General features: G+C 31.2%; 3 protein-coding genes across 3 annotated transcripts; 1 reads left to right on the top strand and 2 right to left on the bottom strand.

The window, feature by feature from the left end:
- Positions 1 to 8,351: 8,351 nt before the first annotated feature.
- On the top strand, positions 8,352 to 10,365 carry LOC111715186 (zinc finger CCCH domain-containing protein 13-like). Its single transcript, XM_023490463.1, has 2 exons — positions 8,352 to 8,391; positions 9,809 to 10,365. The coding sequence occupies exons 1-2, from the start codon at positions 8,352 to 8,354 to the stop codon at positions 10,363 to 10,365; spliced, it is 597 nt and encodes a 198-aa protein (XP_023346231.1).
- A 111-nt stretch (positions 10,366 to 10,476) lies between these two features.
- On the bottom strand, positions 10,477 to 14,681 carry LOC111715183 (uncharacterized). Its single transcript, XM_023490461.1, has 7 exons — positions 14,587 to 14,681; positions 13,709 to 13,793; positions 13,342 to 13,413; positions 11,909 to 12,017; positions 11,190 to 11,228; positions 10,664 to 10,722; positions 10,477 to 10,607 (listed from the first exon to the last, which is right to left on the bottom strand). Exons 1-7 carry the CDS (start codon positions 14,624 to 14,626, stop codon positions 10,532 to 10,534), a joined length of 480 nt encoding a protein of 159 aa, XP_023346229.1. The 5' UTR covers positions 14,627 to 14,681; the 3' UTR covers positions 10,477 to 10,531.
- A 2,962-nt stretch (positions 14,682 to 17,643) lies between these two features.
- On the bottom strand, positions 17,644 to 26,412 carry LOC111715189 (uncharacterized). The gene is made up of 8 exons (XM_023490468.1): positions 26,279 to 26,412; positions 23,779 to 23,827; positions 22,090 to 22,159; positions 20,179 to 20,191; positions 19,673 to 19,724; positions 18,863 to 18,951; positions 18,185 to 18,208; positions 17,644 to 17,897 (listed from the first exon to the last, which is right to left on the bottom strand). The coding sequence occupies exons 1-8, from the start codon at positions 26,298 to 26,300 to the stop codon at positions 17,785 to 17,787; spliced, it is 432 nt and encodes a 143-aa protein (XP_023346236.1). The 5' UTR covers positions 26,301 to 26,412; the 3' UTR covers positions 17,644 to 17,784.
- Between the last annotated feature and the right edge of the window lie 218 nt (positions 26,413 to 26,630).

Raw genomic sequence — 26,630 nt, 5'->3', positions numbered from 1 at the left:
TTCAGATATTACAACCTATAGTCATCGATTATCTTTCGCCACATTTGTATATAGTTGATTTTTCATTTGTAAAATTAACTTTACTTTTGAAATAAATGTTTAAATGTTAAATTATGGTTAAACTACTAAAATAAAAATAAATTTTTTTTGCTGTGCTGAAATTCAGACTGAAAGGCAAACGGACCAAAAGCCTAAGCAGTCTTTAGAGATTAATTTTAAAAATATAGATAAAATTCTAAATAGACAAAAAATAATTGTGTCCGTACTAAAGTTACATACTTTCTGTTCTAATTATGATGTATCCCTCCGGTTTGATCTTCCTTTCTTCCATTTTCTTATCTTGTGTAGAACTTTGTTAAATTTAATCAGTTGGTAGACATTAAACACTGAGATATTTGTAGTTCTAACGATAAACAATTGTATTCAACAATATTAGAAAAAATATCACTTTAGTACTTTAGTGAATACTGGGTCTCGGACACCTTAGATAATCTTTTTACTCCGAAACAAAAGGTTCAAACAATGTTTTGTTCCGTTGGTTTTAACTGATAATTTAACAAAAATTTGTCAAGTCCTGATAATAACACATTTTCATGGGTTTTCTGTCATTGTACAAATGTTTTAGAAAACATGTTTGAAAAAATGTTTTGACTATCTTGAAAACAATCTTGTGCTCCATAATCAAAACTAGGTACAAAAATCAAACCAAAACTGTAGCAGAAAACAATTAGTTCTTTCCATAACAGCTTTAAAAAAAGATGTACTAGGTTTAAATGTGGTTTGCCTGCTAAAGTTAAAATACTATACAAAATATTTTTGATGCGGTCCAATACAACGTAGATTTTTGTCCTTTCTTCCATTCTCTTATCTTGTGTAGAACTTTGTTAAATTTAATCAGTTGGTAAACATTAAACATATATTGTAGTTCTAAAGATAAACAATTGTATACAACAAATTAATGTGAGCAAACTACCACTTTAATACTTTAGTTTATACTAGGCCGTGGGCACGTAAAATACTCTTTTTATTTGGAAAAAAAAATATTCACAAAACTATTTTATTTCAACTCAGGCCGAATTAAAAGAATTTGAGACGCGGCTCAAATATGATTGATTCCACTTAAAACTGTATTTAATGTTCCAAAATTCAAGCCGGCGCTCAATTGAAACCTGTTTTTGGCGGATTTGAGACGCAGCTCAAATTCATTGAATTTGGACACAGAAAACTTAACGGGAAGTCCTGGTAAACCACATTTTAATGGGTTTCCTGAGGCCGAATTTAAAGAATTTGAGCCGCGGCTTAAATTTGAGCCGCGGCTTATATTTAAGCCGCAGCTCAAATATGTTTGGTTCCATTTAAAATTGTATTAAATTTTTCAAGATTTAAGCCGTTGCTTAATTGAAACCGGTTTTTGGGGGATTTGAGACGCGGCTTAAATTCATTAAATTCGGACACATGTAACCAAATACATATGCTTTAAACTGTTTAAACTGTTTAAACTGTTTAAACTGTTTTAAATGATGCTGGATAACGATTTAAAGAATTTGTGTGTTTGAAACTTTGAAAGTTTCAAAAAATGTTCTTAAGCTTGAACCTTTTTTTCTAATTTGAAGGGGAAAAGTCTATTTGTGCGTCCAAAATTCCCATTTAATATTTTTTTGAAACGCGCAATTAACAGAATTCTCTCTTGTTCTAAACTAGGATAAGTTTTATTTCCCATTAAGTGGAGGAAAAAGGTTAGAACACAATGCAGTAGAATAATATTTATGAATAATTAATGCAACATCTCAACTATGTAAGAAAAATGTTTGTTTCATGATAACAAATATATATATTATATATATTTCGAGACAACATATCAAATAAAAATAATGTGTATTTGGTAAAACCTTTACATTTTTATTAGAATTAAAAAGCATGTTCTCTTATTTCACTCTCTTCAACCCTCTTGTATAGTCAAAGTTAATGATTTTGCTTTATTAATATATCGCATGAATTAGTATTTCTAGCACAATATTAGTTTTACAACATTTATTAGAAAAAACTTTATCAACTTAAATAAATTATGATAAAGAGGAATTGAGTCTTTGCCACAAACTCTGCTTTTCTAAACTCTATATCTTTGGATTCCAATGTCGTAAACTTTAGATATTTCAAACTATGAATTCTGTTAGATCAAATAATATAAGTTTGAAATATCAAAGATTTGCGACATTGGGTTCCAAAGATATAGGGATTATAAATTCAGAGTTTGTGGCAAAGACTCAATTCCTTTAATTGAAAAGTGTAATGAATCCTTAACAACTTTTTTACATATTAAAGGTAACCTGTATAGGAAAAATTAAAGGGGTATAGGCTAAAACCTTAGGAGTTGATCGAGACCCATGAGCGTTCTATCTGATGTTCCTGTCTCGAGAAATAAAGTTGTATAATTTGAATTTTTCATTTTCAATTGATGTAACTTAACTTAACTATAGATGTAATAATTTTATTATCAATTATATCTATAAAAAATGGAAAATTATTAAATTCAACTACAGGGATAACCAGTAAACAATGGAATGGGACTATGACATGTTGTTACAAAGCTAATAGTTTTGCTTAACACAACGCCAAAAAAATTGATGTGTTACGTGCTCATTGGATTTCTAAAATGTATAACTTGATCTTAAAGTCGTCTTCCTAGTTCGGAGTTTTCTGGTTCTCACTGAAGAAATGAAATATTTTATTCCTGTCTGCAGTTAATAATTGTAAATTGATTCCAATACATCAAGGTTTCTTCAACATGGTCCTTAAATGTTATTAAAACAATTGTGAATGAATTCCATGATAATAACTTTTACCCAAACTTGAGAAACAATGAATAAGAAAATGAAAAACTATAGAAACTGAAAGAAAATGATATTTGAAAACTTCATGTGTTTTAACAGCTGGTGTCCATTGTCTTGTATTTTGTATTTTATACTTTTCTAAATATTTCTCAAAATATGAAATATTTCAAGATTCTTCATTTAATATTCTTTCTTTCAAAACATTTTAAACTCTAGCTTAAAAGATCTCCATCTTTTATGAAACATAAAGTAATAATCAAATAATAAAAAAAGGTATTTTTACGCCAAAAAAATTGATTGTATGCCCAAACTCTGATTTTTAAATTCCTCTGTAACTCAATATCGTAGACCTTAGATATTTAAAAATTCGAAATTTGAAATATTAAATGTTTACACTATCAGGTTGCAAAGATAAAGGGAACCAAAAACTTAGTCTGTGGCTTTCATGTGAGATTGAAATTATACATATTTTGAATTAAATCTATTGAGAAAAATTTTAAATCTAAGAGTTTCTAAAAATAAAATGAGAGGAACCACGAGGTCACAAAATCGTACCAGTAATGTTTCATAGATTTGAGCGTCTCCTTCTGTCTGAATGAGACTTTGCCTTGTTTCATGTTAGACTAATAAGAACTATATATATAAGAAATTTGTAAATCTCTGAAATAGATGGGGTTTCCCTGTACTTCAAACCAAGTTAATAAATCAAAAAAATGTTTTAAAAGTTTGTGTAGTTTGAGAAGTTTAGACTTATTTACGAGACTCTCGGGGATCCAATATCTTGGCTTTTGTCTCCTGTGTTAAGATTCATGATATTTTGTGAAAAAAGGTTAAATCTTGACATTTCCAAGTTTTAAAGATATCCAACTATGTAAAAATTTATACCTCATAGAGGAAATATACAGAGATACTTCTTACAAAGTGTTCAAGGGTAAGCTTTTAAGATTATGTAAAAATTTGAAAATTCAGTGATTAAGAGTAATGTAAACGCTCCCTAAGAGGAGAGAATAAGTCAAACTCATTATGTTTATTCAAAGTTGCCTTAACCCTAAATGCCTCCCCCCCCCCGGTAGTTTTTTTTCCTAGTACTCTCATATTTGCCACTATCACCATGTCATTTTGTGACTTTTAATGAATAGTAACTCAGTTGATTATTTTTAACCTTTTTATTCTTTAATGCATATGGAGGGTACAGCGGCACAGCCACAGAGTGGAAAAAGTCTGGTCTGTGAAACTTTTTTCTGACAATATATGTTTTAAAAATTTTTTTTTATCATTTTGATGACCCTTTTTTGGCATTATTTCAAACCCAAACTGTTAATGCTAAAAATTTTTTTTTTAATGAGCTGGGTCTGGGCTATGCACATGCATTTTAACCTTATACCTATTCTCTCAGGCTTTTTTCTAGAGGAGGACGCCCCCCCAGCCTTTATAGGGTTAATTTAGTAAATATAGTGGAGCATTCTTTAACTTATATAACAGTCTTCCTATTCCACAATTTTATGTATCTCACTGTAATGCTAGTAAACTTTTCCTATGAAGCTTTTTATAACGTTTAAAATCCTTAAATCAGTTGCATGAACTAAACACTTGTTGCTGTTGGCCAAATTTTGAGTTTTTGCCACAAACTCTGATTTTCTAATCCCTATTTCTTTGTAATTCAATGTCGAAGACATTTGATATTTCAAACTATGAATTCTTTTAGATTAAATGATGATAGTTTGAAACATCAAAGGTTTACAACATCAGACTCCAAAGATATAGGGATTCGAAAATCAGAATTTGTGGCAAAAACTCAGTTCCTTTCGAAATAAAACGTGAACTAGGGGAGCAAAATAATATTTCTAATTTTTTTAAAACCATAGTTCTTACTTCTGTATATATTCCCTCTGACAATAATGTCTAAAAATTTTTGAATTGTCACCCCTAGACCCTTGCTAGAACAATAAAACAATAAACAAACATTTCAATTTCAATAATGAAGAAATGATTTTATCTTTCGATTTTATAAAGCTATAATAAGAATGTACACAATGATTAGGTCTCTAGATAAATTTTAGAATTAAAACTAATAATACAACATTTAAATCGTATCATGGTGTGGTGTTTCCAAAAAGTTTAAATCTAAATAAACATTCTAAGAATATGAATATTTCTAATGAAAATGTTTGCAATGGATTTAAATAGAACGATTAAGCAAGCATGAAACATGTTTAACAAATCCATTATTAAACTAAGGTTTAAAACAGCTAAATAAATGATTCAGAGTCGTTGTTAGAATAAATATTCAAAGCTTTAAACTAAACAAATAGATTGTTAACACAAATCAAATTTATCTATCAGCCAACTTCCATGGTTATTATAGAAATATTAATTTATGATTATGTAAAAATCGAACCAAAGATCTGAGTTCTTACAACAAGCTCAAATTTACCATTCCCTTTTTATTGGCAACCTGATAATGTCAAACTTAGACTATTTGATCTAACAGAATTCCTAGTTTGAAATAGATCTTTGATAAAAAAAACGTTTTGTGGCAAGAACTCTGTTCAGTTCTACAGTAGTTTTACACAATCAATTGAGTCTTTGGAACAACATCAAATATTTAAACCACAATATCTTCAGAACTCGATGTTCCAAAGATATAGTGATTAGAAAATCAGAGTTTGTGGCAAAGACTCAATTCCTTTATTGTTGCATTTTCTAGCTGCCTATATGCCAGTCCGGTACTAAATCTTGATAAATTTTCAAGAGTTTTAAGAAAGGCAGGGGAAACAAGTGATGTTCATTCTTCATGTTTTAATTGCATGCTTGCAGTTTGCTCAAAAAAGATATCAAGAATTGAATAATATGAGATTGCCGTTGTAATTTTCATTTACCGGCCTCTATTCAAAGAGTAGCAAAATCATTTAATGTCTAGTTTTTAAAGATCTGAACTCTTTGATACCCGTTGAATGGCTTGAATCCCAATTACTCTATAAAATGTATATTGTATAATCTTTTGAAAATCTGTCTATCTAATTATCCCGAAAAATTGTAAATATCTCTAATCTGATTAGACACAGTACAAGGTGTTTCATTCAGTAGAAATCATTGAAATTATCAATTTTAACAGCGTTGTTAGGTAGGATATATAAACAAAAGCATGATTGATATTTTTAATTAAAATTTATATAAAGAATATAAATATCTCTTTAGATATTTACCATCTGCTAAACTGATATAAGTAAAGGATATGATCATATGAAGCATATGTATATAATGCAAAAACACGAAAACAAATCCTCATCTGCTGTGTTATCCAGCATAAATAAGACAAGATACATAAATACAAACTGTAGAATAGCAACTATTGAACCAATATATTAGCAGAATATATAAAACTAGCTTGGAAACCCAGCTCTCCCCAGGTTACTACAAGTTTCTCCCGTCGTTTACCCGCACTTAAACGATTGTACTGGGAAACTGGATTTTCTCTATTCAAGTAGAACCACTTAACTTAGAATCTCAAAACCAAGCTAAGAACATTCCCCTATCAAAATTTGAGGCAAATCGGTGTAGGGGTCCTGATTTATGTTTGGATAAAGAAACAGACAAACAGAGATTACATTTTTATATATATATAGATGGATACGTTTAAATACAATACATTATTCAAGCTGTAGAATAGCAATAATAGCAACTATTTTTCTACATAGATTTGGACTAATGTGAAAAGTTGAACAATGTTTAAGACAGTGTCAAGTGTTGACTCTAAATACCTTGGCCTTTGATTTTACCTCACCAACCCTTGAACCACTGTTAAACCAGTAATTATTAGAATTTATAGATTCTGTTATTAAAATTATACTAAACAAACATTTTCCAGGTAATAGTTGACATTTGTGGTCTTGGTTAAATCTATGTTTAATCATTGAAAACAAATTTTTCTTGAATCAAAAAGAAAAGAATTGTCTTGTTCCCATTAATCTCTTGTACACAAGTGAACTGTCTTGTCAACGGGAACTCCTTTGTTAATTTTGAATCCATTGTATTTTAATGTTCCCTTGTTAACTATAAATATATAGTTTTCTGTTCTAATAATCCATAGTTTACTATGAATCCAAAGTGTTCTAATAATCCCAAGTTTACAATGAATCTAATGTTTTCTAATAATCCCTAGTTAACTATGAATCGAATGTGTTCTAATAATCCCTAGTTAACTATGAATCCAATGTGTTCTAATAATCCCTAGTTTACTATGAATCCAAAGTGTTCTAATAATCCCTAGTTTACTTTGAATCTAATGTGTTCTAATAATCCCTAGTTAACTATGAATCGAATGTGTTCTAATAATCCCTAGTTAACTATGAATCCAATGTGTTCTAATAATCCCTAGTTTACTATGAATCCAATGTGTTCTAATAATCCCTAGTTTACTATGAATCCAATGTGTTCTAATAATCCTTAGTTAACTATGAATCCAATGTGTTCTAATAATCCCTAGTTTACTATGAATCCAATGTGTTCTAATAATCCCTAGTTTACTATAAATCCAATGTGTTCTAATAATCCCTAGTTAACTATGAATCCAATGTGTTCTAATAATCCCTAGTTTACTATTAATCCAATGTGTTCTAATAATCCTTAGTTTACTATGAATCTAATGTGTTCTAATAATCCCTAGTTAACTATGAATCCAATGTGTTCTAATAATCCCTAGTTTACAATGAATCCAATGTGTTCTAATAATCCCTAGTTTACTATGAATCCAAAGTGTTCTAATAATCCCTAGTTTACTAAATCCAATGTGTTCTAATAATCCCTAGTTTACTATGAATCTAATGTGTTCTAATAATCCCTAGTTTACTATGAATCTAATGTGTTCTAATAATCCCTAGTTTACTTTGAATCTAATGTGTTCTAATAATTCCTAGTTAACTATGAATCTAATGTGTTCTAATAATCCCTAATTAACCATGAATCCTTTCTGTTTTAATAATCTCTAGTTAACTATGAATCCTTTGATTTCTCATAATTCCTAATTAACTTTGATTTCTTTGAGTTCAAATGATCCCTTGTAAACTATGAATCCTTTGTACTCTTATAATCCCTAATTAAATATGAATCCCCTGAATTATTCTAATCCCTATAGATAACTTTGAGTATTTTGAGTTTTAATAATCCTTAGTTAACTTTGAATCCCATGTGTGCCATGTATATAAAAATATGTTGCAATCAAATTATCATTATTGTTCAATGTTCATATTCTAGCTTGTCTAACTTTCTATTTTCTTAAATTTTAAATATTTTCTTCTTAAGTTTGTGGAGGTGCATGTTTCCCGTTGTTTCCTCTTCTAAATATTGAACAGTGGAATTTATGGCATAATTCTTTTTGCAGCGGCGGCGGTGGCGGACGGCGTGGGGGAAATAATAAACAATATTTTACAACCTTTTTAGAGATAACAACAAAGAGATAGAAGATTAAGGGAGGGGGTTGATGAAATATGGAACGTTTAATGATTGAAGGGTTGGGTTTGGATGGGGATGGGACGCGTGCAAAATAAATCTCAGTTCTTAGGTGAAAATACAAAACACTAGATATTTATTTAACTATTATGATTTGTCTAAAACTTTGTTCAAAAGTTATTTAGAAAAATATTATTGTCATTGATATTGAATCCATATGTGTTAACATTCAAACAGATCAGGTCAAATTATCAACAGCAAAAAAATGCTGACTAAAATTTGGACTTGGTAGTAATTTAACCCTATCTCTGCTGGGGTACTTGAAAACCAGGATATGCTGGGGGGGGGGGGTCAATTTGACCCCCCCCCTCTAAATCCCATGTTTGATGTCCAAATATGACAAATGATACATCATTAGAAAGCTCTTGTGCTCTACTTTTAGAATCTGCACAAAAATTGGCAAATTTGCAAAAATTGAATTTTTTATCGCAAAATCCAGTTATAATGTAAAAATGTTTGCAAAAAAAAAATTTGTCCAAAAAATGAAAAATTATACATTTTTGAAAAGCCCTTGACCATGCCATTTTAAATAACCTGATTTTTAATCAAGAAAAACTAAAAATGTGCAAATTTCCTTTGACAGGTTGTTTGCAAAAAATTTGCAATTTTTTCTCACAAAACTTGTGCAATTCGTTTCCTTGTGTCAAAGGCTTTCCAAAAAGCTAAATTTTTATCAAAATCTGACAAGTGGAAGTGGGTCAAAACAAATATTTAGTTTGTTACTGGAAAAAGCAGTCATTCAGGCAGTGTGCCTGAGGACTCAGGCAGGTAGTATTAAAGCCCGGTTTTAGGCCTAAAAGGAGGGCTATGGGTATGTAAGAAAAGTCAGAACATTTCAACAGCCTCAGACCAATACTTTTTGAGTTATGTAAAAAAAAACTACAGGGAGGGGGGTCAAATTGACCCCCCTCCCCAGCAGGAATAGGGTTAATACAAGAGTAAACACTAAATCTACGAAATTGAATATTAAGACCAAAGAATTTGTAAAACGTCGATATAATCTATAAATATTATGGAATACCGGGGAATACCATGGAACCAGAGGTGGTTTATGGGGGGGGGGAAAGGGGGAAGTCAAATGCCCTCCCCCTCAGCCTGTTTAGGGTTAATATATCAAAATTTCGCAAAAGCCAAAAGGTACACCCCCCCCCCTAAAAGAAAACTAGGAACAAATATAGCACCTGAATAATTAATTCTAAGCTAGGCGTTCTTTGTTAAATTTAGGTGTGTTCTCAAGTCACGAAGCCTTGAGTCCATCTTTTATCAATTAGAGCAGTCAAAGATTAAAGGTTTAAGTTTGAACAGACTAAAAACTATTCTAAAACTTTCATCAAATATTTGAAATCTTTAAATCTTAAAGAAATAACGAATATATTATCTTCTTTAGTTTGACAAAAGACAGGAAGATAAAGAGAGACAAGAAAACAAGATGACAAGGAGACAATGAGACAAGTAGACTTGAAGACAAGGAGACAACGAAACATGGAGACAAGGAGAAAATAAGACAAAGAGACAAGGATATAAGGAGACAAGGAGACAAGGAGACAAGGAGACAAGGAGACAAGGAGACAAGGAGACAAGGAGACAAGGAAACAAGGAGACAAAGAGACAAGGAGACAAGGAGACGAAGAGACAAGGAGATAGGGAGACAAGGAGACAAGGAGACAAGGGCACAAGGAGGCAAGAACACAAGGAGAAAAGGAGACATGGAGACAAGGTTCCAAGAAGACAAGTGGACAACGAGACAACGAGACAACAAGACAACAAGAAATGGAGACAAGAAGACAAGGAGACAAGGAGACAAGGAGACAACTTGACATGGAGACAACTTGACATGGAGACATCGATACATGGAGACATCGATACATGGAGACAAAGAGACAAGGAGGAATGGAGAAAAGGAGACAAGGATTTAAAAGACCAAGGAAAAAGCATAAGAAACGAGAGACTGGGAAACCAGGAGAAAAGAAGGAAAGAAGAAAAGAAGAGAGAAAAACAAAGAGACAAGGAGACAAGAAGACAATAGGATCAGACGACAGGAAGATAAGAAGAAAAGGTAACAAGAAAGGACTATAAGACAAAAAGTGTGCTGAAACATATTTTTGAGAAGAATTATATTTTGCTCCTTAATACTGTGTAGGTATAGAAAGCATAATGTATTCATATAATCTGGACATACATTAATTATAATATTAATTCTCCTGCATCAAATCTCCGTATTTTCTTGCCTCAAAATCTGCCAACTCAAAACCAGGAATGAGAGAACAACTAAAAAACAGAATATAATTGACAAAAGTTGTTTGGATTTTATTTTTAAATTTTACCTATAAACAGTAAAATTGTTTTCATCTTCTGATTCTACAATTCTGGTAAACCAAGTGTCCTAGACAATAATTTAGCTTGACATTATAGAGAGTACCAATTAACATGAGAATTAAGTGACGACTTTGAACGAAATATTTTTGTGAAGACACTTATTGTATTAATAAGTAAAACAACCAAAAACAGTTTTAACGTCGAAAATGTTTAATTTTTGGATTCCAAAATGTGGCCTCCCAACATTTCAGACAGCTCCAAAATGTTTGCTAATTTTGGATACACATTAGATCATTTATGTACTATCTGAAATCAGAGATGATTTGTCAGTTGTCTCTGCATTTCTGTAAATATTTCTATTTAATAGAATAAGTAATTTATGAAATTAAAAAATAAAATCTTATAGATTAAAGTTTTAGTAGAATTTAATCTTAATCTTAAGATCAAAAACTCTTAGAGGTTTCTGCTTAACAATCTCGTGAGTAGTTTTTTTTAAATTTTTTTTCTAATTTTCAAATTTGTAATTGTATTCACCTTTGGTACAGCAGTAAACAGTGTTTGTCCTTCATCAATCTGTATTTGATAAAATATTAATAGATTTAAGATAAAAATATGGATTACTTTATTTTAGCTTGCTTGATGATTTTTATGAAATTCCTCGTTTTGTCTTTCATTGTTCTTTTTTTCAACGTTTATTTTTTAATTTATCAATATTTTAAAATATCCAAACAAAATTTTATCTGAGAAATATTTTTTTAGTCATATATAAAAATCATGTTTCGAGATCTTAGGTTACCTGGGGACCTAGAGTAATATGTTTGCAAGATCTAAGATTATCCTGGGACCTATAGTAATATGAATACAAGATATGGCTAAGGTTACCTGGGGACCCAAAGTAATATGATATGATCTAAGGTTACCTGGGGACCTAGGGTAATATGTTTGAATGATCTAAGGCTACCTGGGGACCTAAAGTAATATGTACACAAGATCTAAGGTTACCTGTGGACCTAGAGTAATATGTTTAGATGATCTAAGGTTACCTGGGGACCTAGAGTAATATGTTTGAATGATCTAAGGTTACCTGGGGACCTAGAGTAATATGTTTGAATGATCTAAGGCTACCTGGGGACCTATAGATTAATAGGTTTAAATGATCTAAGGTTACCTTGGGGACCTAGAGTAATTTGTTTGAATGATCTAAGGCTACCTGGGGACCTATAGACTAATAGGTTTAAATGATCTAAGGTTACCTGGGGACCCAAAGTAAAATTAACTGGATCCTGTCGAACTCCGTTCATGAATATTTTGATAGTTAAAGGAGCCCCAAAATGGTAGTACAGCAGCTCAGCTCCTTTACATCTAAAAATAATATTTTTTATATTTTGTTGTAATACTTTTTCTATCCTCCATTTGGACCTTGTGATATCATTATTATCATTATCATTAATATTATCATTATTATCTATTTTACTCTTTATCATCCCTGTAACTCTTTGTAATTCGTTATCATTTTTGTAAATCGATATCATCCCTGTAATTTTCATCATTCCTGTAGCTCTTTTTCAGCCTTGTGGAGTTTTGTCGTGATCCCTGTAGGCTGTAACTCTGTATCATCCCTGTGATTTTGTATCATTCGTTTATCATCCCTTGACATCTTTATTATTCTTGTAACTATTTATCATCACTTTAATTCTTGTCTTCACTAATCACTGTAACTCCCCTTTGTAATTCTATTTAACTCTCTGTCCTTTCTGTAACTCTCTGTCCCCTTTGTAACAATTTATCCCATCTAAAAATCTCTGTCCCCTTCGTTAATCTCTATCCCCTCTGTAACTCATTATCCCTTTTGTAATTCTCTATACCCTTTGTAACCCTATATTTTCTCTATACCTCTTTATCCCCTCTGTATATCTCTCTTTTATCCTTTTTAACTTATCATCCTTTATGTAATTTTCTATCCACACTTTTACTCTTTTTACCCTCCGTAACTCTTTATCCTCTCTATAATTTTCTCTTTATCCCCTCTGTATCTCTTTGTCCTCTCTATGACTCTGTATTACCTATATAACTCTCTAATGACTCTGTAACTATAAATTTCTTCTGTCTATCCCCTCCGTAACTCTTTATCACCTCCGTAATTCTCTGTCCCTTCTCTAACTCTTTATACATTGGTAACTCTATATTACCTCTGTAACCATTTGTAAATCAATATCCTCTCTGTAACTATTTATCCACTCTGTAAATCTCTATCCTCCATTGTAATTATTTATCGCCTTTGTAAATCTATATCCTCTCTGCAACAATGTATCCCTTCTGTAAATTTCTATCCTCTATTTAACTATTAATCCACTCTGTAAATCTCTATCCTCTATTTAACTATGTATCCACTCTGTAAATCTCTATCCTCTATTTAACTATTTATCCTCTCTGTAAATCTCTATCCTCTATTTAACTATTTATCCACTCTGTAAATCTCTATCCTCTATTTAACTATTTATCCTCTCTGTAAATTTCTATCCTTTCTGTAAATACGCATCCCTTCTGTAAATCTCTTTTCTCTCCGTAACTCCATTCCCTTCTGTAACTGACTATCCTCTCTGTAACTATTTATCCTCTCTGTAATTATATCTCCCCTCTGCAAGTTTTTATCCTTTCTGGCCTCTGATTTTGTGAAGTTTATCACCTGAACAGAAATGATGATGGGGAGAAGGGTGGAGACGTTTTCTGCGCAAAATATGCAACTGTCGCAGAATTCCTGCATAAAGAATTAGTATTAAATTGTCAACTATAAAACTTTAAATATTCAATGCATTTTCAGAGGAAAAACTTGCTTTTACAATGAGTCCAGTCTACCTAGGTCAGTTCTAAATTATACGCAAGTCAGAAATTAAAAGCTTGGAAACCCACCAAAAATAACTGGAACATCTTTAAAGTTTGTTATTTTCAATATTACAAAATGCAAGGACCAGGGATATTAAAGATTAGATTAATTCCGGAAACATAAGCATAAAGCATGCACTTGTCAACCAAGAAATAACAAATTAATCCACCTGCATTCTCCTAGATTATTCTTCACAATAAATGTATCCCTGAATTCTTCTCTGAAAAACCCTTCTTCATCCCCTGGATGCTGAACTGTAACAATACCGTAAAAAAATATAAATTTCTTTGAATAAATAAAAATTAATTAAAATCAGTGTCCGAATTTAATGAATTTTAGCCGCGTCTTAAATCCACCAAAATCCGGTTTCAATTAAGAGCCGGCTTAAATCTTGAAACAATGAATATGATTTTAAGTTGAACCAACCATAGTTTAGCCGCCACTTAAATCTAAGCCGCGGCTCAAATTATTTAAATTTGGCCTCTGGAGAAAAAAAAGCACGGAAGGTAAACGTAAAGTCGGTTTAATCAGAGGCGGAATTTAGAGAATTTGAGCCGCGGTATAAATTTTAGCCGGGGCTCTTAAATATAGTTGGTTCCACTTAGAATTATATTAAATTTTTCTTGATTTAAACTGGCGCTGAATTGAAGCCGGGTTTTGGGGGATTTAATGGGAGTGTTCACGGAAAATTAAAGGCGGTATAGGTTTACGGCGAAAAATAAGCGCTTTTGATTGCTACTAATCATACTTCTATCTGTTGCGTATATCAAAAAAAATTGTTTAAAACGACTCACACAGAAGAACGCAGCGAACACTTTCAGACGCAGCGAACACCTTTAGACGCGGCTTAAATTAATAAAATTCGGACACAGATTTGAAGAAAAAAAATCACCGACTTAAAAATCAAGCTAAATATAACAATACTTCGTTTTATTTCTGTGGTAAGTACAGGAAGTATTACTAAACGTTAAAGAGAATTTAATGAAAATTCATACTTAGCTTTATTTTGCTTTTACTTAGATTACTTTGCATCAAAACAGTGCTTACCTAATTTTAGATGATTAACCCAATATTCAAATCTATCCATTTTTAGTTTGCTGGGAAAATGTTCTGAAATTTTTAATTTGTTACAAAAACTAAATGCGTCAGTGTTTCTTGTACAACTTATCCTAAGTCGTCTTTGCTTTCTGGCATTTAATGCATGGAAAAGAAAGAAAAAAACGAGGCTGTATGTCTGACGAGCTCTTTATAAAGTTGTATCTTAAAAATTGACGAAAATATTAGATACTAAGGCAATTTTGATTTATGAAATAAATTGAAATTTTGTAATATCTACGTCAATTTTGAAGATTAAAAAATGGTAGACCAAATTTCGAAAATCTCAAGACCTGGCGTTTACGATATTAGATGTTTAACCTAGAATACGGCTTTAATTGAATCATAAAAAAATAAGGCATGGATCGAAGACGATGTAAAAGTCGTCACTGAATTCTCATGTTTATTGGGACACCCTGTATCATACCTAAATCTCGGTAATTGTAAAAATAAATGGCCTGAAATATGAGGAATGCATAGGAACAGTGCATAAGAGCCTCATATAATTCTTCAATTAAAAAACTAAATATCTGCAGCATTCTTTTATCCGTCGTTTTAAAAAACTATATTTTATAAATTCTTTCGATGTCTCCGAAGTTTTGAGTACAAATTTAGGTTTAAAAAGTTTTTAAAAAATCTGATTGAGAAAAGTTTAAACTTTCAATACTGTTCTTGATCAAAGGTCAAAACTGGTAGAAAAAAATCAATCATGATTCATGAAGCATTTTTAGAAACTTGAAAATAACCATTTTTTGCTAGATTCCTTATTCCAAATCATTTGATGAACCCATATAATTGTTGATTTTCATGACTAAACCTGCTTTTCTATTGTTAAGGACACGGGTAGCAATGATACGTGGTTTACTTCAGGGCATGTGCTAGATTTGACAACAAGCGCATTGCTTGAAAATAATTATTTTATAAGTTTATTTAATCCGATGGCCCTCAAAATGATTGACACATATCATAAACAACTATCAAAATCTCATTCACAAAAAAATTTTGACAGATAATAAATAAAAATGGTACCTTAATCAACTTATTCTTTTATTGTACAACCTCTGTTTGACAAATGTTGTTATTTTTGTTAAAGTTTAGTTTTGTTTTCCAGAAATTGTCAAATAAAACACTCTCAATGATTTTCCAGATTTTCCATTGTTGATTGATATCACATTTACAATTTTAAGATCCTCTTTAATTTTGTCGTTTTTAAAAAAAATGTAAAAATTGGATGCAATTGAATTTAACGTGGTGTTTTACTTTTCAACAGAAATAAATTTAAACTGCATAAAAATATAAACATTGCTTTATTTTGAACTAGTCCATGTTTAACTTAATTAGATATTTAGAATAAAATTACAATTATTATTCTAAATTTTAGTTTTCCAGGAATGGAAATTTGGCATCGCTTTCTGGTCCAGTTTTAACATTCAGAATACATCGGAAGAATTTATTAAATGTCGTCTTGACAATTTTTCAATACTATATTACGTAAATTTCAGTATTTGCGAAAATAAATAAATAGTCATGAATATGCGGGAACAGTTTTAAAGAGCTCCATATAATCATTTAATTAAAAAAACTAAATACCTGCAACATTCCATTATCAGAAAGTGAAGAATACGACATTTGATGAATTCTTTCGATGTATTCGTAATTAAGGGTTTTACTGTACACAAAAAATTTAGATGCTTTAATTTTTTTTTAAGTCATATAATAATTTTTATCAATCATTTTAGAAATTCGTTTTTGATAATTTCTTTGATTGGACTATTAGAGTTTAAACACAGTACAAATTTAGGTTTCATACAAGATTAGCCCGAAATTTTTTTGGAAATTGAAAATTTAGGGTTATCTGATTCTTAGTTTGTAAAATACATTAACTACTGTTTACAAATATATGACAGAAGGTTAGTATGTGCCAATACAGCTTACAAGTCGTCTTTGATCGGTAAAATAATTTGTGGAATACAATCCTCAACCTTATTTTAAAATAATCATAAATTTCTCTTAAAAAAATCAAAAAAGGTCCGACCACATTTTGAAAATTCTAGGAATACGCGAACTTGATTAAATTATTGATTCAAGGATTATGAATATAAAAGTAGGTTGACGAATGCATGTCGCAAATTATTTCATAAACTAAAGATGACAGTCAAGTCGTCTTCTAATTCTCATGTTTCGTAGGACATGCACGTTCCTTATTTATAGAATAAACTAGAAAACCTGTTGCGTGTAAACCTAAATCATTTATTACGTGCATACAATGTATGACAGAGTAGTTTATTCAAAATATCGAATATTAATAATTTTCCTCCTCTCCCTAGTCTCTGTATTAGTAAATACAAAACTAAGACGAAATAATACACAGAGGCATAATATTTAGTCATGTTCACAAATTAATGTATAAATTAAAGAGACCGGTTTCTAGCTCACACAAATATAAACTATAGACTAGAATTATCAACATCAACATCTGCTATATATCTTAATCAGCGAAATATGATAAGGGGTTACAAAGGGTTTATCAATAAATTGATTATATAATCACCGAACGAAAATAGCATAAATTGGGGTCAAGTTGAGCCTTAAATTTTATAAAAGACCCCTTCCCCATTTTCATTTGAGACTCAAAAAGAAGATCTCCATCTGTTAATCGTACACCCCCCTCGATAATATCATCGAATATCATCCTTTTATTTTATCAGAAATCATATAACTTATTTACAGTGACAACCAAAAAATGGGAAGACAACTTTTAAAAGGCTTTCAAAATTCCAATGCGCATCAGACACAGCAATTGTGTAATGTAAACAGACCCATTTCAATAAATTAGTGATTAAATAAGTGTCTAGCATAACTATTTGCTTTGTAACAACATTAAACACACTTAATTATCACGATTTGCTGTCGTCTTTACAAACCAATATTTTTGGTTATCATCGTATCAGAAACTGTTTATTTAGGTCGTCGTTACATTTTAAACTACACTAATAAGAATGCTTAAGATAAAATTCAGAATATATTTCGATAAATATTAATTTACTTCATCTTTTAGATTAAAAATTATGCATGACATTTCTGAAGTATAGCATAACTAAGAAACTGTGTATAATACAAAGTGCATACAACTAAAAATTATTTTTTTTTTTACAATATTTTGAATATGAAAAATGAAAATGAAAGCAACCACACTAGTTTACTAATATTTCTAGTTCTTGGTGAGCTATTGCATAAATGCCCATCACAAAGGCAAAGGTCACCTGATGTTATATAATTAAATTAATCTTATATTTATCAAAATAAAATAAGAAATATAAAAAAATTATATCTTTTACATTATCATTTTTTTTGTAATGAAAAAAAACACAAAATTAACTTTGTGGTACTTTCTAATTTTATTAGCAATATATTCAAATTATAAAATTAATTATTTTCTAAATTTTCATGTTGGAGCAGAGACTAAGAGGTCCTGCATGTACTTTGTACTGTAGTATCAATAAAATTAAACTTTAAAGTTTCTGTTTTTTATTTTTTTATTTTTGCATACCTTTAACAAGTCCCAAACCAGCAACTAAAAAAGCAAAATTAAAAAAGTTTCTACTAGAATTTTTTTATATTGTTACTTATTATTGTTTAAATTTTCCAACTTCCTTTTTCTAATAAGAGACAAGGTGCAATACAAGAGATATGCCAAGAGAGATCTTTGAAAGATACGAAAAGTGGAAAAGGGAGATGGGACACACAACGCCTCCCCCTTTTTTTAAGGGTTTTGAATTATTCAAAATATATTAATGTATGGCACACTAAATAACTGTATATTTAGTCAACATAAAAAGTCTGCAATACAAGAGATATGACAAGAGAGAATCTTTGAAAGATACGATAAGTGGAAAAGGGGGATGGGACACACAACGCCCCCCCCCCTTTTTTTAAGGGTTTTGGATTATTCAAAATATATTAATGTATGGCACACTAAATAACTGTATATTTAGTCAACATAAAATGTCTGCAATTCAAGAGATAGGACAAGAGAATATCTTTGAAAGATGCGATAAGTGGAAAAGGGGGATGGGACACACAACGCCCCCCCCCCCTTTTTAAGAGTTTTGAATTATTCACAAATATAGTAATGTATGGCACACTAAATAACTGTATATTTGGTCAACATAAAAAGTCTGTATTTTAACTAAATATAAAGTATTGATTTGTGTAAAAATGATTATACCTTGTATTTCTGTGTTTGTGCATCCGTCTTGAAGGTTACCAGCTAGGATGGATAAACCCCAGGGACAACCACGGATAGATACCTGACTCCTTAACAAGATCGGAGAGATAAATATATTTGTAGACCAACCCCCGTACATAAATCTCAGGGAAACATTTCAATCAAAAAGAGAAACAAAATGAATATCACGAAAAACAACTTTTGGCTGTGATCGTCTTAAAAGGTACTGAAGACGTAAGTTCCTATGATCCGCCATTAAAAAAATCATAACGGTGCCATTTAAAGGGACTGTTCGCGTAATTTTAAGTGACTCCCTAAGCAATCTGTAAATCTTGTAAATAACTGGTCAATCGATATAGAACCTGGGGAACCCCACACAGCTGATACGTTACTAGCGTTCCTTTTCTTTTCTAGGTTAAAACGGTTAAAACATTCGAAATTAAAGTTCTATTTTCAGTGAATCAGGAATGCAGCTTTTAAATGGAAGGCCACTTGAAACTAGGTTTTCAGTCCGTTTAAACCCTTATACGAGGAATATCGTCATTTTAGTTTTTCTCTCTTAAAATTTGTTGCATTTCTTCCATGTCTCATAAGGATATAAGACCACGAAAATAATCAATCTCTAGCCAAGAAAATGAGAATATCTCATTCATCCTTGATCAGTGAAAAGTTAAAGGCAACCGGTAAGAATAGGACATGCAAAAAATATAATATTTAAAAAAGGAAAATTTTTTATTTTTTATCTTTCAAATTTCAGAAATATAGAGATAACACGATTAAGTTTTGGTGGCAATAATAAATAATACTTACGAATATCCATACGCGTCCCTAACTGTTCCCCTCATCATGTAACAATGTCTGTCTTTTCAGCCAATCAGATATTTTTTTAAATTTAATATTTCTTTTTAATATTAAGGAACTAAGTTTGTGTCGCAAACTCTGATTTTTAATCCCTATATCTCTGCAACCTGATTTTGAAATAGAAAAGGTTCACACCATCAGGTTGACAAGATTTAGGGATTAGAAAATTCAAATTTCTGTTAAAAAAGAAAACATAAAACGGTAAACTATATTTCAAGTGAGTCTCGATTTTGAGATATCCATATTTTTAATCAATAAAACAAATTATTAATTAATATTAAATTGCACTTTTCTTTGAAAGTAACTTGCGAATTTCTACCAAAGAAACAATTGGGAATTTCATATTTCAAAATTGTCACCAAATAAAGGTTTAAAGTTTGTTGTGAATCGAGGACTACTTAAGATAAATACGACAGTTCCTTTAAAATAAATAAAAAAAATATTCACTGATTTACCTAAATAGCAATCCTGTAAACAAAGAAAACAAGTTTACTGTTGATGAATGTGAGAAGAAAAAATTGTTTAACCCTATAAAAGCTAAGGGGGGGGGGGTCCGAATCTATGTATAGTCTGCCCCCCCCCCCCTATAGAAAACGCCTTGAAGTAAATGTTTAGAGTTGCAATGCAAGTTCAACGTTCATAGCCTATTTTTTTCCAGGCCAGCTCATTTAAAAGAATAGATCGCTACTTTTATTTCATCACAAAAAATTTATTTCAGATTTGTGTTTAGCATTTTTCCGCCCTGTACCCAACCCATGCGTTAAGAAAAAAGTTTTTACAAAAAAAATCCTTTAAACAACTATTCCTTGAAAGTCAAAAAGTGTCAAGAGTAAAGTTTCAAAAATGAGAATGCTATGGGAAAACAATTAGGCGGGGGGGGGGGCGGCATGTTTAGGGTTAACAAATTCTTATAGTCGTTTTTAAAGTCTCCTCATCCTGTTTATAACTACTTAGCTTTACCATCACTTTGCCCTTATAGTTGTAGAAAGACTGCATTAAGTATATTTGAATTAAATTGCAGATTTTTTTGGAAATGACTACTTCACAACTTTGACTCAGTGTAATGTTGTAACGTAATTATGCCCTGGAACCCTATAAATCTTTGTTTAACCCAATTCCTGCTGGGGGGGGGGGGGTCAATTTGACCCCCCTTGTAGTTTTTTTTACATAACTCAAAAAGTGTTGGTCTGAGGCTGTTGAAATTTTCTGACTTTTCTTACATACCCAAAGCCCTCCCTTTAGGCCTAAAACCGGGCTTTAATACTAACTGCCTGAGTCCTCAGGCACACTGCCTGAATGACTGCTTTTGCCTGTAACAAACTAAATCTTTGTTTTGACCCACTTTCACTAGTCAGATTTTGATAAAATTTAGCTTTTCGGAAAGCCTATGACATAAGGAAACGGATTGCACAAGTTTTGCGAAAAAAAAATTGCAAATTTTTTGCAAACAACCTGTGAAAGGAAATTTGCACATTTTTAGTTTTTCTTGATTAAAAATCAGGTTATTTAAAATTTTGCAAAAATTTTTGCATATTTGAAATGACATGGTCAAGGGCTTTTCAAAAATGTATAATTTGTCATTTTTTGGACAAATTTTTTTTTGCAAACATTTTTACTATAAAACTGGATTTTGCGATAAAAAATTCAATTTTCGCAAATTTGCAAATTTTTTTGCAGATTCTAAAAGTAGAGCACAAGAGCTTTCTAATGATGTATCATTTGTCATATTTGGACATAAAACATGGGATTTAGAGGGGGGGGGGGTCAAATTGACCCCCCCCCAGCGTATCCTGGTTTTCAAGTATCCCAGCAGGGATAGGGTTAAATGAAAACTGTACTTCAATTTCTGAAAAGGAGTAAAAAACACGCCCTCTCATGATCATTTTGCATGGCTAAGTGTATAGTTAATATTTCTCCCAGAAACTGCAGTACACTTTGTTTGTAAACTATGTTAAAGGGTTATCCTCTCCTCGTGTATCTTCTATATCTGTGAGTATAGATCAGAAATCTGTTAAAGGATAGAATATGCGATATTTTCCATTGCATATTCTATCCACGACCACAACCAATTGATCCAGTCGTATTCAGGGATATTTAACGATCTTTTGGGTACAAAATACAAAACCTTCAGAAATAGACTAAATTTATAAATTGAATGTTTTATGCTAAAAGTATGTCTTTAAAAATTGTAAAACTTAACCCCTGAATAAGTGTTATATGCAACAAGTGGCCGTTAGATGGCAGTCAAAAACCATGTAGCATGTCGTGCCGGGACAAGTATAGGCCTGCTTCGCCTAACCTGTGAGAGCTTATGAGCAGTCTGTGTATATCTAGTTTGTAGTGTAGATTTTATATATATATTTAACCTGTTCAAATCTTCTTGGATCGACATTTGTAAAATAATCAAACTCAGTGCAGGGAAAACAACTGTAACATCTAAACAAAATACACTGTAAAAGCTTCTTAACCCTTAAAAGTCTGGGGGTCAGAATCTATGTATAGCCGGGGGGGGGGGGGGTATTTAGAATAGGCCTTAGAGAACAGATATAGGGTTAAAATGCATGTTCATAGCCCAATTTGCCAAGGCCAGCTAATTGAAAAAAAATTAGACTGATAACTTTAATAGTTTGGGTGCTAGGGAGGGTTGAAAAAACGCCAAAAAAGGGTCAGAAAATTAAAAAAAAATATTTTTGTTTTTGTTTTAAACAAATATGAAAGTGTGACACATGTTTCTCTATCTATTTTTCAATGGCTTTTCAGAAATATAGTTTTTAGATATGTAGCTTTAGTCACAAAACAATTATGGGCTATTTTAGATTTTTTTTCCAAAAAACCGGATTTTTTTCCGCGCTGAACCCAACCCTATGCATTAAAAAAATTTACAAAAAAACCTTTAAATTACTATTTATTAAAAGTCACAATTTTCACGATGATAGTTTCAAAAAGGAGAGTGCTGGGACAAAAAACAGCCTGTTTAGGGTTAAATGGATTATTTTAATCTGACAGATTGGGTCCCTATAATCCAGAGAACACATTTGAAACATTTGTTTAAGACCTTTGCTAAAGAAGTTCATTTCCTAATTATATTGATAATTATAATAGAGTTTTTAAATGTAGAGATATATACCACGCATGGATAGCTATGTAAAATGTATACGATTTGGTTCACCCTTTTTTAGTTTGATCCGAAATTGAAATATCATATTTTTTTATCAAATGTTATTCTAACATGATACCCAAAAATGTTGGAATAGGAAGAGGGCTTTTAGATTCAAGTTTTGATTACCAAATGGAACACTGCAGTTGTGCAGTTTACACAGACCCATTGGAACTGTTAGCAGACGAAGCAAGGATAGTACACGAGAAAAAAAATTTAAGTTTGAAATAACAAAGGTTTACACCATGAGGTTGCAAAGGTATAGGGATAAGAAAACTTGATTTTGTGGCAAAGACTCAATTCCATATAAGTATTGAATTTTTGTTTCATTTCGTGTAATATTATTGTAAAACACATCTAAATCTGTTTAAATTTCCGAATTCTGATGAATTAAAAATTCAAGACGACATTAGAATCCGTGGATTATTGAACTGGTGTTTAAGTTGGATACACTGTTCTATCATAAATAAAAGTGTACAGATATTATTGGATGGCTTCTATATGTACATTGTACATTGTACATTTACCATATCACAATCTTGAAATTGCTCAGAACCAAATAAAATGATTTTTCTGTAGTTTGCTATACAGTGTAAGCGCAATGTGTTTATATTGTTTAAATATTTAGTTTCACAATTAAATTCACAAATTCATAAGAATATATCCGGAGAAAAATATATCATAAAACAGCAGCAGCAGTTAGTCATACATTTTGAAAAGGGCTAACCATGAAGATTAATACTATAGATACACTAAACATTCTCTATGAATAGTTTTATTAAACAGATACCAAGGAACAAAAAAAATATATTTTTTTAACACTATAAATAGAACTAAAGTATACACTGTACTGTGTAAAGTTTACACTGTTCTGCATACTGTATTGTACTGCAATTACCTGAGGTTTGCATGTACAGAGTTCAGGAACAAGAGAATAAGTGGAACCACTAAAATTAAAGCTGTTTTATAGAGTGAAGAAACTTTTGAGTATGGTACATAAAGTCTTCAATAGTGCACAAGAACTCTTTAATAGGGTACAGGAAATTTTCAATAGTGTATAGAATCTGTTTGAGAGTGCAGAGGAACTGTTTAATAGTGCAGAGGAACTGTTTGATAATGCACGGGTCTACACGGGAACTATTTAAGCACAGACACGTGTAATAATGCACATAAACTTCTTAATAGTGCAAGGGAACTGTTTAACAGTGCACAGGAACTATTTAACAGTGCACAGGAACTGTTAAATAGTGCACAGGAACTGTTTAATAGTGTTCAGGAACTGTTTTTTAGTGTACAGGAGCTGTTTAATAGTGCATAGGAACTGTGAAATAGTGCACAGGAACTGTTTAATAGTGCACAGGAACTGTTTAATAGTGTACATGAGCTGTTTAATATTGCACAGCAACTGTGAAATAGTGCACAGCAACTTTTTAACAGTGCACAGGAACTTTTTAATAGTGCACAGGAACTTTTTAATAGTGCACAGGAACTGTTTTATATTGCACAGAAACTGGTTAATAGTGCACAGAAACTGTTTAATAGTAAACATGAACTGTTTAGTAGTACACAGGAACTGTTTAATAGTGCGTAGGAGCTGTTTAGTAGTACACAGGAACTGTTTAAAAGTGCACAGGAACTGTTTAATAGTGCACAGGAACTGTTTAATAGTAAACATGAACTGTTTAATAGCACACAGAAACTGTTTATTAGTGCACAGTAGCTGTTTAACAGTGCACAGAAACTGTTTAATAGTGCACAGGAACCGTTTAATAGTGCACCGTAACTGTTTAATAGAACACAGGAACTGTTTATTAGTGCACAGGAACTGTTTAATAGTGCACAGTAACTGTTTAATAGTGCACAGGAACTGTTTAATAGTGCACAGGAACTGTTTAACAGTGCACAGGAACTGTTAAATAGTGCACAGGAACTGTTTAATAGTGCACAGGAACTGTTTAATAGTGCACAGGAACTGTTTAATAGTGCACAGGAACTGTTTAATAGTGTACAGGAACTGTTTAATAGGCACAGGAACTGTTTAATAGTGCACAGGAACTGTTTAATAGTGTACAGGAACTGTTTAATATTGCATAAGAACTGTTTAATAGTGCACAGGAACTGGTTAATAGTGCACAGGAACTGGTTAATAGTGCACAGGAACTGTTTAATATTATATTATATATTAATATATTATATATTAGAGGGGAATTTAGACAATCTCTCGATATGAATTTGTTCAGTCCCTTTCAGCCTGAAAGGGAGTTCAAAGTGTACAAATCATGTAAATGTTCACAAATTATATGCAGTAGAGTACATTTATACAGTATGTTCCCTAGACTATCCATTTCAATTTCGAAATTTATAGTTATAACGGAAAATCCTCGTTTGTAAAGTGAAAGGCATAGAGTCTATGTGAAATGATCCATGGTCAATTATGAAACCAACCTATTTCATAATTTGGTTTTCTTTTAACAATAATTTCAGATTTTCTATAAAATGATATTCCAGGGCCCAAAAGGTTATATAGCACAAATATGTGAAGTACACCTGCAGTATGAAAACAGTACAACAAATGGCCGCTTTACACTTTTTTCTAGTAAATTCCCCTCTAATAAATATTCTCTTCTCTTTGCGTTTAGCAGTATATAAAACAGTATACTATTAATATTTACTATTTACACCACTCTCTAAAAAAGGCGGCTAATCCCGCCCACCATCAACAAATTTTCTAATATTCAAATTTTTAAATAAATAAAATTGTGGCTTTTTTTGCTTAATTATAATAAAAATATTTGAAATTTCTTTTATAAAATTTCTTTGAACATTTATATCATTTTGATTAAATTGCTAAATTTTAATTATTGTTATTTATTTTTATTTTATCTTAAGTTAAATTTTCATTTTTATTTTTATTTTAGGATTCGAGCAACACAAAAAAGGAAAATCAATGTTAAACAGGATTAAAATTGTTAATTTTTAAATCGTTAATTTCTTCTCAAAAAACTCTAGGATGGCAATGTTAGGTACAAATAACTGAGAATGTATCAACAATTTAAGAAAAAGAGATAATCCTGAAAACGAATCGTTTTAATTTGATTTGCTGGGATTTTGTCACAGGATAAGGGGATGCAGGTCTGCAGTGAGATCAAGGAAGTGATGTCCTTGATGCAGAAGGGTTTCCAGAAGAAATATTCTGCTGCGGCAGTACGGACTTCGGATCGTATATTGCATTAACAAAATGTATTCTAGTAGACATAACTTGAAATTAGGTAATACAACGCTAATTCTGAACAAAGACGATTTCTTAATCGTCACTGAACTCCCACGTATATTGGGACACCTGTATAAATTCTGAAATCTGTTGTGGGTTTCTCAATTTATGACTCGCACACAACTACCTGTTATATTGAGTATATTCATTTTACTTCAAAGTGTTATAAACTTATGCGTACACAACATGGATTGTGCGTACTATAATGTAATTTGATTCAAACTTCTTCCACCGTATATTACTGTTACACTGAACCCATGAATCATTCAAACTCAGCAGTCAAACATATTAGAAATCAAAACCTTTGCTGAACCTTTTCATCAAAGCATTCATATTAAAAAAAAAGTTCTTCAGGAGCTTTTTTTAAAAATAAACTGTTAATTGATTTTTTTTTAAATGAGAATTTTATTAAAATTTTTAAATCCTTTGGTAATCTTGTGCCCATCCCCTTTTCCCACAATCAGCAGCGCAATTTCTAA

The sequence above is a fragment of the Eurytemora carolleeae genome, unplaced genomic scaffold (assembly GCF_000591075.1).
Source record: "Eurytemora carolleeae unplaced genomic scaffold, Eaff_2.0 scaffold1549, whole genome shotgun sequence".
Taxonomy (NCBI): domain Eukaryota; kingdom Metazoa; phylum Arthropoda; class Copepoda; order Calanoida; family Temoridae; genus Eurytemora; species Eurytemora carolleeae.
Note: the sequence above shows the minus strand (reverse complement) of the source record. Positions and strands in the feature narration are given on the sequence as shown.